The following is a 14,801-nucleotide window of genomic DNA, read 5'->3' as shown; positions in this document are numbered from 1 at the left end:
ACTAATATTTCAATTTTCTACTTCTGTGTAACCCATTTTAATTAAATACTAATACAAACTGTCAAACAATAACAATGTTATCATGACATTACTACCTGTCACTATCACGACCTATAACATTGTCCATGAGTAATAGGCCTCACACGGTCTAATTCGTGAGATTTACTTAAAATACCTATACGCATTTTGGACTATATCAATGTCCGATATGTCAAAATATATTACAACTAAATCTAAATCCTTACGTAATTGGAAAAAAGGCAGAAATGCCTGAAAGAGGTCTAACAATTACAAGATGTCTTATTTTCTTAATAAAAAAACATCATTTCGTTTTTTAATATTATCTCGCCTATTATTAGAGATGGACCCAACAAACCCCATATGACTATGCTCGACAAAGAACGTTCTATCCAAATATGTAAAAATATATAGGGTGTTCCATTTTAATTAACAAAGTTAACATCCGCGGCCATTTTGTTTGAACTTCATTTGTTTTTCTACTATCATTTTCGAAAACTTCATAAAAAATCGTGCAATATTTGTATTTAACATTTTTTTTGTAACTCTTAAAACAAAAAAGTTAAAGGGGGGGTCAAAATATAGTGAATCACCCTGTACAGTTTCAAATTCTTTATTTTATTCTGTGCAAATTCATGGAGGATAACACTGAAGATAATTAAATTTTGTTTCACTTGTTAAGTAGGTGTTTTATACAACCCTAAAAACCTTGCTATTGAAAAAAATAAAACTTGTTTATTTGGCATGGCTGGATTCGGTTTTCTATAAACTTTTCAGCGAGCCCCCTAATGCCTTATGTTTCCATTTGAAAAAAAATGTAGGGGTAGTTGGTGGTTAGGGAGTTGAAGGAAAATTGTTATATAACCGAAATATGGGAAAAAATCAAAATCAGTTAACGTGTTTTGGCGTTTAAAAAAAAATTTACTCATTCAAAAGATATGAATTTTATTCCGTACTTCTCGCCATCCCTGTATTTATCAAGCTGCAATTAGTTTAAGAAAACGTTATGTCCAAGTATGTAAAAATATACAGGGTGCCCTAATTCCAAAAAAAAAAACAAATATTTAATAGATTTCAACAAAATGCAACTTCAAAATTGTTTTTACAAGTACTATTTACAACTAAAGGACCACTTTTTATATTAAACTGTACCAAAACGAGTATGTATTATCTACATAAATAAATCGAGTACCAATCAGATATTAATGCATTTAAGAACTTAGATGTGCAGAGAACGAATAATTTTCTTATCATTGCCAATGTACTCAACTAATTCATAATGTAAATAAATTGTACACGTTCATTTTCGTGCACACATCATTAAAAAGTAACAGTTGACACCAAGTAGTATTACTGAATTAAATAAGAATAGTAGTAGATACTCGAACAATGGAGTGTTATTAAAAACATGTTTTTTTTGCAACTTCTTGGCAACTTTTACTAAGGTAAATTTTACCAATCGACATTTTTATCAAAAAGTACCCCCTATTAAAAAAAATATATTTTTTTGTGGAATGAGATATGTACGTACTATGGGTATGGCTTTTCTCCTACAAAACCCGTTAATATTCATGACAACAAGGAGAGTCGTCTTTCTCTGTGCATCAATAGAGCGGAACATATATGATCTTTTATTTTCCTATTATTGTGGTAAAATGCCGGACGGGCAACTTTCTTCATTAATATTCTTCATTGTATTCTAATCGGAAGAAAGTGTAGGGGTAATTAACATTTTACTTACTTTGACAGTTTAATTCTGTCACGACATATTCGTGTTTAACGAACAAAATGTCTGTTTGTAGAAAAAAAATCTAGAGATAATAGCTCGTAAAACCAATGGGCAATACTTTTAAACCAGTTTAACAAAGGCAGTGTTAATAAAAGTCGTTGGATACATTAAATAAGAAATAACACCATGGAAATAAATCAATTCAATGATACAAATTAAAAGTTATATGTGTTAATGTTAAACAAAAAATGTTATACCAGCTGTACGTAATAAAATTTTCATATTAAATAACAAAATTGTAGGACACTAAACGTTGAAGGCACCACGGATGTAAAGAATAAAAATCCGAGTAGTACGTTGTCGACGTCGGCGCATTATTATTCATATGACATCCTAAGTACCTTATTTACTATATTTTTATCAGCTTATCTAACTGCTTTTCAGAGTCCTATCATTTCGTATGGAGAAACAAGTTTAGATGGTACCATCTAAACATATTCGTTAAAGATATTCTGGACGCAAAAATATGATAATGTGTTGATTTCTTTTGAAATAATTCGGTAATTTTAGTAATGATTTCGGTTTAAGGCGCTTTTTATTGTCAATGTTAATAATTTTAGGCTAATTGTAAGTATTCATTAAACCTCATTCGATTTTAAAACTGAATTAATTTTCAAGAAATTATTTTCATTATGTGAAATTTTTTTATACCAACGAACGGGACATTTTGCCCACTTTTTAAAGCTACAATTTGTTTTTCCTTATTTATTGGCTTTTGGAAACAACAAATTATGGATTAATTACACTAACAAACCAAAAAGCAAATAAATAGCCAATTAAAAGCTAACTTGAAGGAAAAAAATAACCTGAAATGACTCATTCCTCGTAATCAAACAAAAAGTATGTATATTTATGATATGACCATGATATTTTCCTTGAACACGATAAAAGTTGTTACGCATGCATATTTGATAATAATTTTAAACTAGGTACATCTTTAAAATGTTTGTGAAATTTCATAAAGATAAGAATACGATAAAACAAGAAATTACTAGATACATTTTTAAAAGATTTGTAAATTTCTTAAAACATACTGACCAAATTTAATCTTGTCGCTGTATAAAATGAAGGGCCTTAAAATATGGCCCAATAAGTTTAGGAAATCGAATGTTTTTCCAATCACTGACTACTCAAATCCGCTTTCTTGAGGAGTTTATGTTACGGTCAAAACATGAACTGATCCGAGAATCTGACATTAGATTTGAATTCAGCGGTTCAAAGTACTATTAGCTCTTTTGGGCATCATCGGTTCAAAGTACTATTAGCTCTTTTGGACATCATTTTTTTTGTCTGCCATTTTGCATGTGGCTTTTTAAATGTATACAGGGCTGGAAAATCCACATGATCCATCTGCCTTTACATGAAAGCGACAAAGTAAAGTAAAGAAGTGAAGACTTTTCATAATCTGAATAGTCACCGCCCGCTTCGGGTTTGAAGTGGGAGTGACTATTCAGATTATGAAAGGTCTTCAATGTAACCATCCTTGTCTATCGCACGGATTTCTATGCCTTACAGGTACTTTATCGCTCTCACGTAACGGTCGATGTACCATGGGGACTTTCCAAACCTGTATACTGTGGCGGTGCGCCAGGTGACGCAAGTGACGCACCGCTTCACGTAAAGTTTCCGTTTGGTTGTGCAATTTAAAACTATTTTTAATTTTATATAAATTTTATAATTTAGGTATAATTCTATATTGAAAATGTATTGTGTTTGTTTGTTTAATATGCAGAAATAAACAAAATAGTTGCGCGGTAAACGCCTTCTAAAAAAACATTGCCTTCGTTGAGCGCAAACATCAACCTCGTACCATACAACGTATAGCATAAGCAAGTGACGCGGATCGAAATCAGTCTGTATTCCGCTTCCCTTCGTAGCGTTCTTTACGGCGGTTGTCATGGCAACGAGGCGGCTAACACGGAAGTAAACTACGGCATGGAGAAACGAGTGACGCGGGAATTAAAGCAGCCTTGTCGTCGCCTGACGCCTATCGCCTGCCTTTAAACAGTTTGTACGATATGCGTCGCCCAGTGCGCGATTATAACGGTTCTTTGTTAATATTCGTTTTGTATAATAATTGTAGAAATGTTTCCTATGTATGATCCAGTATGTATTTTATTGGAAACACCATTTTTCAAATGGAAAATTGAGGAGAAAAAGGATTTTTTAAATTGCTAGAGACATGTACCTTATTCTCTCGATATGGAAAAAAGTGGAAGTCAAAAGACAATGTGTACGTTCGAAAGTTTCGGAACGAATGGTCTTCGGAGTATAAGTGATTGTGTGGAAGTGTTAATTTAAAAAAAGTTTTCTATATGCCATGTCTAATTATTGTGGGTGTAAAGTCGGGAGTCTGGCGCTTTTTTTCTTTTTAGTTAATCAATGAATATGTTTAACCTATTCTCAATGTCACGAGCCGCCACTGCTCCAAATGCGGAACAACAACAGACACCCTTCGCTTCGTCACCGTTTATCGGCACTATCTCCCTTCACATGTATTGTAGGTTGCCTACAATCCATATATTTGTAATACATGATTACAGTGGCAGCGTACACAAGTATTACAGTACATTAAAAAAAAAAACTAATTATAACTCGACTCGACGATTTGGTTAAAAAAAAAGGTATTTAGAAGAACATGTACTATTAACCCTAAAATAGTGACACCTTTTAAAGCTACACCTTGTATACGAAGTCTGTTCAGAAAATAACAGAACTTTATTTTTTAAACTTTATTATTAATTTTATACATTATTGTTCCCTCTCCTGTGCACACACTTTTCCCAGCGGTGTTTCCATTTCGCAAAGCAGCTGGACAGCTTCATTTGAAATGGCCATTAAAGTCTGTGACGAATTTGCCTTGATGTCATCGATAGTCTGAAATCGGCGTCCTTTCAGCACTAATTTTAATCTTGGTAATAAGAAAAATTCGCTTGGAGTCAAATCTGGCGAGTAAAGAAGGTTAGGGACGACAGTAATCTGTCAGACAGCTTAGTGTGCGGATGCATTGTCGTGATCATGAGCTCTCTCACCACAACTCTGGTCTCTTTTTTGCGAATTTTTTCAAGTAAGTCGAGAAAAACAGTGAGCATCACTTTGACATTGGATCGAGACTGACATGTTTTCTTAGGGCATGGAGATCCTTTGCCAATCCATTGTCATAATTGAACTTTTGTCTCAATGTCGTAGTCGTAAACCCAGTTATGATCTCCATTAACGCGTAATTCGGTTAAAAAGTTCGGTTATTTTCTAAACAGACTCCTGCCTAAAAATAAAAAAAAAATGTGAACATAGTTTCTAAAATATTTCTAACGGTAGGTACTGCGGCTGTTTAAATATTTTCCTTAAAGATGTAGAATATTTCATATCTTAAAAACCGTTGTAGTTACCTTGGGAAACATTTTAGGGAACAAGATCTCAAGGTCTTAGCTTAAAATTATATGAAAAATATTGTTTTGTGGCATAACACTGAGGGAAATGTATCTCAGTAGATGTAAATTTTAGTTGTAGATAAGTGGGTCTAAATTTACTTTTAAGCCATGGAACCTTATGTTTTCCAAGTATTTTATAGTACCCTCCATAAGAAAATAAAACCACTTAAGTTAAAAAACTGGGTTTGTCTAGCATTTTGCTGGAGCTTAAACATAAACTTCATTTTGAATATGTATTTTTACACTTACCGAATAAAATTTAGGCAATCCTTACCTGAATTTAAATTTCCTAACATAGATATCCATTCTGCCGGCGTTAGAAGTTCCTTCAATTGGGCTGGATTTAACTGAAAAAAAAAAGTTCCATAAATATACATATGTAAACGTATACAGTGTGGTCTATTAAAACCTATTATTAACTCTATTATTGATTATTCGATTTGAACAATTTTGGTATTGAAATACATACAGGGCACAAAGAAGTGTGTTTTAGTTCATAACGACACATTTTAATTTCATTAAGGCTATGCGAATATAATATTCCCCAAAAACAAAGATATTTATGCAGTAACTGCAGGACATTTACAATAATTTTGTGTCAATAGATTGATTAGGGATTTGCGACTCGTTCAAAATACTCATGTAGGTACTATTGTGTCACTATAGGAAAAGTAATATATTTATTTAAAATTGGTCTTCTTACACTTGAATGATATACATGATACCTACAACTTTATTATAACGACGGTGTTTACAAAACATGATTTATGTGCTATTACACTATAAAATGACAAACTTCTCTTAAATTGAAATTCGGGCAAGAGTACATTTTTTTAGCAAATTATTTGCGGAATTCCTTGTTAGTATTTAATAAGCAACTTGCATGAAAATATAATACCTTTTAAAACCGAAAACAGATTTACAAATCTATGTAGTCAGTTATACACTGCAGTCTATAACTGACAACAACCAACAATGGTAAAAAAATTAATTTCTTTAATGCAACAAATTAATTAGGTATTTAAATTTTGTTACGCCTGTTGCAGGAATGTTCTTAAGACTAGCGTTTTACAGACAAGAAATCGCACTTTTAATAAGATAGTGATAGAACAAGTAGATCCATCCAGGAAGTGACGAAGCGTAACTCTAGAGTATTAAAAGATCACGGAGAACATGTAAACATCAGAAAATATACCTTTCCTGTTTTGTCCAGCAAATTTGCAAAGATACTCAATAATGTGTTAATAGTTTCCTAAAAGCATTATGATTATGTTGGTACCGCCCGATTTTTTGTATGTTCAACTGGCATGCAAAACACAGGAAACGTAAGATAAATATACGATGTAAAAATATGTTTTTTTTTTCCTTATTTTGAATGTATTGTCAGGTGTCTTATCCCTAAAGGTAACTGGTGCAGTGAAGAGATATTGTCTAGATTTTCTAAAATGCTGGACAAAATCTTGCGCATATAGACGGCCCCCTTAAGCACTATTGTACTGAATTCGTACAATTCGGTTTTAAAAACTACGATAGTACCTCTTTGCAATTTATGGTACAATTTAAAATTTTCCCACGAAGTACTTGACTTCAGTGATTCTCACATCACAAGTTATTAAATGTCCGTCTCTATTTATTCCCTATTCTTGTTCTTTGTTCAATTAACTTTTCCTATTCCTTTTTCTTATTGAGTTATTTACATAGTAGAGCTGTCTTTGAAGTTATTAATCATAGAAGAAAAATAGATCTTATGTCATTGTAAAATAAGAACAAGTGTACAGTCACAGTAAATGGACGTTACCATGGCCTCGAGGAAAATAAAATTTCAAAAAGCCGTCTTTACAGTTACTAATTTAGAATTGCTTACTGCTTTTGCATTAAATACATTTTGCTTTTACTTTTTATCAAAATTAATCTCTATTTTGTGTTTCTTCTCTGAGCTTTTTTTTCAGTTTTAATGTACGTTTTCAATAGTGCATTGCCATAATGCAAAAGTATAAATTTAAAGTGTTAAGTATTCACATTTAAATTTTAGAAAAATTTATACAACATGATGTGCATTGATCAAATTGACACATTTCAGCAACACTTAATCCTCGCATAGTAAAATCGAATTAATTATGTACAATATCAATACAATCAATACATACAATACAATACATCAATATAGTCATTCACGATTATCATATACATAGAAACATAGATAAAACCAGATCTAATCCAAAGCTCTATTTTCCCATACAAATGTAGACGAACTGCGTAACATATGCGGGCATTATAAAATTTTTGTACATCCTTTAACTATTGAAAAGTGAAATTCGAAATTAGTTCCACCGCACATCCGTGACCGATGGTCAAGATGACCGGAAATACAATGACCTTACAGCAAATCACGAGAACAATATTAAATATGTTTATTATTTGCAGGGCCAAACAGAGTCAAATACCTTGTCAATTATTGGGTTAAATGGCCTATTGTAGGAAATTGAAAAAAATATACCGCGAAATCGAGTACACTAACCTATTAGAGGATTTGAATGATTAAGTTTTTTACAGATATCTATAATTAAAAATGTGGCCAAACTATTATCTCATTAACATCTAATTTTAGTACCAAACCGGAATATATTTGACATTAGTTTGCTCTAAGAATTAACGAATATGAAGTCTAGAATGTTCAACTTGAAATCAAGAAATTTATTAATCGATTTCTGGTTTATAATTACGAGAATCATAAGTATGTCTAAGCCTAACAACATACAAGATGGAGTATTTTTTGGAAGAAAACATTACCTAGTACCGTTTGCGATCTTTTTAGAATTGCTAATGTCTTACTAACACTTCTTGATATTAAAAAAAAACGTGTACGTCTATTCTTCCATATTTTTTAATCAAATTCAACACTATGTATAAAAAATCATCTCAAGCTTTTAAGAACAAACAGGAAATTTTATAATGATTCAACATTTTCTCATAAATTTACAGAGAACAATTTAACTTGCTTTGGGGCAGATATAAGTAGGCACGGATTAATCACATTCGAATATATACTGAATGTTTCTTTCTTCACACATACATTATTATAAAGTTATTTCGAAAAATTGATTCATAACTTTCTCAAAAAATACCTAGTTGATTTGAAAATAGTAGTAATTTTGGAGTAAATTCTAAGAACCTGAACTTAAAAGGTAATAATTATACAGTGCGTCCCCGGACGGGGTACCGCACACTTGTAAACTTTGTTATTATTGATTTTTCGAAATATTGATAAAAAGTTTTGCTTATCTTAGAAAGCCGTGGGCAGTACTTAGTCAAATATGTAATAAAACATACTGGGCGTCCAAAACATTTCGAAATGTGAAATTTTCCCTAAGCAAAGTGCCTATAATTTTGTTTTCGTTAAAAGCTGTATTTAACAAAGTTGTTCGATAACTCAAAGAAATGCTTAAATACAGGGTTTAGTCAGAAAATAACAATAACCACATCCTGCAAATAAAAAAACGCCGCAATTTTTAACTATCTTACATACCATATAATTACCATGGATATTTCCTTACCAATGCCAAAGTTAACATATTAATTTTTTTTAACTGCCCACCGAATAATTTTTATTAATTGGAGCAACGAATTAATCTTGTGAAATGTTATGGAACCGGTAATGTTTAATATCGATAAGCAATACAAATTTTTTATGAAAAGTATTCAAGTGTAATTGTAACTCGTAGAGAAGTTCGCAAGCTAATTATAAAATTCGATACCCCTGGCGATGTAAACAATATTAAAAAGATAAAAAAAGAATACAATGATAACGATGCTGCTACTGTTGTAGTTATGGACTATGTACAAGACAATCCAAAGATGTCATTCAGGAAAAGCTTAGAAAACATAGATAGCAGATATCATATTCAAAGAATATGATACATACAACAAAATCTATCTATTCAAACCAGTGTTTAATCATAAATTGCTTGCGGAGATGATGGTCGTCGTTTCCACTTTTGGTTAACAATGGGTAAGAAACTGATTGAAAACAGATTCTTTCATCACAATATTTTATTTAGGTACATTTATATTTGTAATTTGCCATTTTTACCACCCATTTTGAGGTGTCCCATGTCATTGCAATGTCTTTTTGGAAGAGAATCTTAAATCAATGCACATTTCACACTTCTAGTGAGAAATTGGCTTGACGTTTATTTCCCGAACAAGTGGATCGGACGATATGGCTTGCACGGGCACCCAACTTGTCGCCATTGGAATATTTCATATGCAAAAAGTGTATTCAAACGATTTTGACGATAACATTGATTTACTTAAGTAAAAATTCAGAAAGTTGATGCCACCATAAATAAACGAAGCAACAATCTCGTCTGTGTACAAGGAATTTAGAAAAAGTTAAAATCTTGTGTCAGTTAATATGACTTACCATAAAGTTTTTTAAAATTTAACAATAGTAAAAAAAAATTAAATTAAATTCTGCTGTGAATTAATATTACTATTTTTCAATTCGGTCAATGAATAAAAAAGTTCTGAACAATTTAATTTAATTAACTTTAAATCATAGTCAAAGAAGACCAGTAATAAACCTAAATCTTGTACCAAATTTGGTTCTTCTGCGATAACGTGTTGCAGAGATATTAATTTTTTTGGAAATTTAGGGCCCACTTTGGGGGCTAATAACTCCTCAGGGGTGCAACTTCGTATATAGGTAAGTTTGGTTAAATTACAGTAATTTGGACACCCTGTTTATCACCCAAGAAACAGAATCCATATAATATTTGTTGAGATAGAATCCCAGGAAGACCCCGGCGTCACTTTTTTGGAATTAGCCGCATTCAACACCTGAGATAGAAAGAAATTGGCGGCGCGGCGTTCACTATAGCAGCTTCCAGTACATACTGTGTTTGCAGTTACGGCATGTTTCTTCGTAAGTATATCGTCCTGTGCATNCCCTCCTTCCTTTTTGATCCGTCTGTGAAGATGCTAATTACATCTCCACGGGCGGTCTCCTCCTGTCTCTTAATGAGTACGGTGTAGGGTTTGTCAAATGCAAACCATTTATTTTGATAGTAGATATGTTTTATTACGACTAACACCAGATTTTAATGGATGCTGTATGTTTTCATATGGATTGAGTATTCAGGATTACGCTGAAAGCCCTAGCACTTTACTTTTAGCAAATTTGTCCCAAAAGGACTCTTTTATGTTTATTTGAATGCATCCAAAACTTTCTTTAGAATTAATTTTCATAAAAATAAGGGGTGAACATTTTATTAAGGTCATTTCTATGCAAAACGTATTCTTTTTAGCTGTAGATTCACCGGTACCATCTTATACACACTTTATGACTTCCATTCCACGATAACTTGCCTTTTATCGATTAATTTTAATTTAAAGCTCTTCAGACACTACAATTCGCTTGATTAAATATTGATCGGTCCTATTTAATTTTTTCAGAATTTTTTCTTATTTTCCTTTGCTTTATGTGCTTATTATTAACACACTTCTTTATTATTAGAAATATACAGGGATGGCCAAAAGTACGGAATAAAATTCATATCTTTTGAATGAGAATTTTTTTTTAAAACGCCGAAACACGTTAACTGATTTTGATTTTTTCCCATCTTTCGGTTATATAATAATTAATTTTTCTTCAACCCCCTAACCCCCAGCTACCCCTACTTTTTTTTCAAATGGAAACATAAGGCATGAGGGGGCTCGTNTTAATAGTTTCCTAAAAGCATTATGCGGGGTTTGATTATGTTAGTACCGCCCGATTTTTTGTATGTTCAACTGGCATGCAAAACACAGGAAACGTAAGATAAATATACGATGTAAAAATATGTTTTTTTTTTCCTTATTTTGAATGTATTTATTGTCAGGTGTCTTATCCCTAAAGGTAACTGGTGCAGTGAAGAGATATTGTCTAGATTTTCTAAAATGCTGGACAAAATCTTGCGCATATAAACGGCCCTCTTTTTTCCCACGAAGTACTTGACTTCAGTGATTTTCACATCACGAGTTATTAAATGTCCGTCTCTATTTATTCCCTATTCTTGTTCTTTGTTCAATTAACTTTTCCTATTCTTTTTTCTTATCGATTTATTTACATAGTAGAGCTGTCTTTGAAGTTATTAATCATAGAAGAAAAATAGATCTTATGTCACGTCAAGAACAAGTGTACAGTCACAGTAAATGGACGTTACCATGGCCTCGAGGAAAATAAAATTTCAAAAAGCCGTCTTTACAGTTACTAATTTAGAATTGCTTACTGCTTTTGCATTAAAGACATTTTGCTTTTACTTTTTATCAAAATTAATCTCTATTTTGTGTTTCTTCTCTGAGCTTTTTTTTCAGTTTTAATGTACGTTTTCAATAGTGCATTGCCATAATGCAAAAGTATAAATTTAGTGTTAAGTATTCACATTTAAATTTTAGAAAAATTTATACAACATGATGTGCATTGATCAAATTGACACATTTCAGCAACACTTAATCCTCGCATAGTAAAATCGAATTAATTATGTACAATATCAATACAATCAATACATACAATACAATACATCAATATAGTCATTCACGATTATCATATACATAGAAACATAGATAAAACCAGATCTAATCCAAAGCTCTATTTTCCCATACAAATGTAGACGAACTGCGTAACATATGCGGGCATTATAAAATTTTTGTACATCCTTTAACTATTGAAAAGTGAAATTCGAAATTAGTTCCACCGCACATCCGTGACCGATGGTCAAGATGACCGGAAATACAATGACCTTACAGCAAATCACGAGAACAATATTAAATATGTTTATTATTTGCAGGGCCAAACAGAGTCAAATACCTTGTCAATTATTGGGTTAAATGGCCTATTATAGGAAATTGAAAAAAATATACCGCGAAATCGAGTACACTAACCTATTAGAGGATTTGAATGATTAAGTTTTTTACAGATATCTATAATTAAAAATGTGGCCAAACTATTATCTCATTAACATCTAATTTTAGTACCAAACCGGAATATATTTGACATTAGTTTGCTCTAAGAATTAACGAATATGAAGTCTAGAATGTTCAACTTGAAATCAAGAAATTTATTAATCGATTTCTGGTTTATAATTACGAGAATCATAAGTATGTCTAAGCCTAACAACATACAAGATGGAGTATTTTTTGGAAGAAAACATTACCTAGTACCGTTTGCGATCTTTTTGGAATTGCTAATGTCTTACTAACACTTCTTGATATTAAAAAAAAACGTGTACGTCTATTCTTCCATATTTTTTAATAAAATTCAACACTATGTATAAAAAATCATCTCAAGCTTTTAAGAACAAACAGGAAATTTTATAATGATTCAACATTTTCTCATAAATTTACAGAGAACAATTTAACTTGCTTTGGGGCAGATATAAGTAGGCACGGATTAATCACATTCGAATATATACTGAATGTTTCTTTCTTCACACATACATTATTATAAAGTTATTTCGAAAAATTGATTCATAACTTTCTCAAAAAATACCTAGTTGATTTGAAAATAGTAGTAATTTTGGAGTAAATTCTAAGAACCTGAACTTAAAAGGTAATAATTATACAGTGCGTCCCCGGACGGGGTACCGCACACTTGTAAACTTTGTTATTATTGATTTTTCGAAATATTGATAAAAAGTTTTGCTTATCTTAGAAAGCCGTGGGCAGTACTTAGTCAAATATGTAATAAAACATACTGGGCGTCCAAAACATTTCGAAATGTGAAATTTTCCCTAAGCAAAGTGCCTATAATTTTGTTTTCGTTAAAAGTTGTATTTAACAAAGTTGTTCGATAACTCAAAGAAATGCTTAAATACAGGGTTTAGTCAGAAAATAACAATAACCACATCCTGCAAATAAAAAAACGCCGCAATTTTTAACTATCTTACATACCATATAATTACCATGGATATTTCCTTATCAATGTCAAAGTTAACATATTAATTTTTTTTAACTGCCCACCGAATAATTTTTATTAATTGGAGCAACGAATTAATCTTGTGAAATGTTATGGAACCGGTAATGTTTAATATCGATAAGCAATACAAATTTTTTATGAAAAGTATTCAAGTGTAATTGTAACTCGTAGAGAAGTTCGCAAGCTAATTATAAAATTCGATACCCCTGGCGATGTAAACAATATTAAAAAGATAAAAAAAGAATACAATGATAACGATGCTGCTACTGTTGTAGTTATGGACTATGTACAAGACAATCCAAAGATGTCATTCAGGAAAAGCTTAGAAAACATAGATAGCAGATATCATATTCAAAGAATATGATACATACAACAAAATCTATCTATTCAAACCAGTGTTTAATCATAAATTGCTTGCGGAGATGATGGTCGTCGTTTCCACTTTTGGTTAACAATGGGTAAGAAACTGATTGAAAACAGATTCTTTCATCACAATATTTTATTTAGGTACATTTATATTTGTAATTTGCCATTTTTACCACCCATTTTGAGGTGTCCCATGTCATTGCAATGTCTTTTTGGAAGAGAATCTTAAATCAATGCACATTTCACACTTCTAGTGAGAAATTGGCTTGACGTTTATTTCCCGAACAAGTGGATCGGACGATATGGCTTGCACGGGCACCCAACTTGTCGCCATTGGAATATTTCATATGCAAAAAGTGTATTCAAACGATTTTGACGATAACATTGATTTACTTAAGTAAAAATTCAGAAAGTTGATGCCACCATAAATAAACGAAGCAACAATCTCGTCTGTGTACAAGGAATTTAGAAAAAGTTAAAATCTTGTGTCAGTTAATATGGCTTACCATAAAGTTTTTTAAAATTTAACAAAAGTAAAAAAAAATTAAATTAAATTCTGCTGTGAATTAATATTACTATTTTTCAATTCGGTCAATGAATAAAAAAGTTCTGAACAATTTAATTTAATTAACTTTAAATCATAGTCAAAGAAGACCAGTAATAAACCTAAATCTTGTACCAAATTTGGTTCTTCTGCGATAACGTGTTGCAGAGATATTAATTTTTTTGGAAATTTAGGGCCCACTTTGGGGGCTAATAACTCCTCAGGGGTGCAACTTCGTATATAGGTAAGTTTGGTTAAATTACAGTAATTTGGACACCCTGTTTATCACCCAAGAAACAGAATCCATATAATATTTGTTGAGATAGAATCCCAGGAAGACCCCGGCGTCACTTTTTTGGAATTAGTCGCATTCAACATCTGAGATAGAAAGAAATTGGCGGCGCGGCGTTCACTATAGCAGCTTCCAGTACATACTGTGTTTGCAGTTACGGCATGTTTCTTCGTAAGTATATCGTCCTGTGCATTTCCTGCACATGACTTGAGGTACTTAAATACATGCTCCTTCGTTTGTCCCATTTTTTGTACCAGTGTGTTTATAATTGTATTATCTTCTAGTTTATTTATGATTTGTACTCTATTGTACTGTAAAAGAAATAAAAGCACATTTTAATTATATGTTAATTGTATGTTATATATTATATTTTCATATTCTTAAAATGCAGAAAATTTCAAGGCACG

At 31.7% G+C, this 14,801-nt stretch overlaps 1 protein-coding gene across 1 annotated transcript in view; it reads right to left on the bottom strand.

Moving 5' to 3' along the window:
* The window catches only part of LOC108906937 (A disintegrin and metalloproteinase with thrombospondin motifs adt-1-like), a 140,757-nt gene that overhangs the window by 39,538 nt on the left and 86,418 nt on the right, over positions 1-14,801 (bottom strand). The window contains exon 3 of the mRNA XM_018710382.1: positions 5,513-5,585. Coding sequence (XP_018565898.1) covers positions 5,513-5,585 — 73 coding nt within the window. The remainder of the gene's footprint in view (positions 1-5,512; positions 5,586-14,801) is intronic.

The sequence above is a fragment of the Anoplophora glabripennis genome, unplaced genomic scaffold (assembly GCF_000390285.2).
Source record: "Anoplophora glabripennis isolate ALB-LARVAE unplaced genomic scaffold, Agla_2.0 scaffold297, whole genome shotgun sequence".
Taxonomy (NCBI): domain Eukaryota; kingdom Metazoa; phylum Arthropoda; class Insecta; order Coleoptera; family Cerambycidae; genus Anoplophora; species Anoplophora glabripennis.
This window is presented reverse-complemented; position numbering and strand designations above follow the sequence as displayed.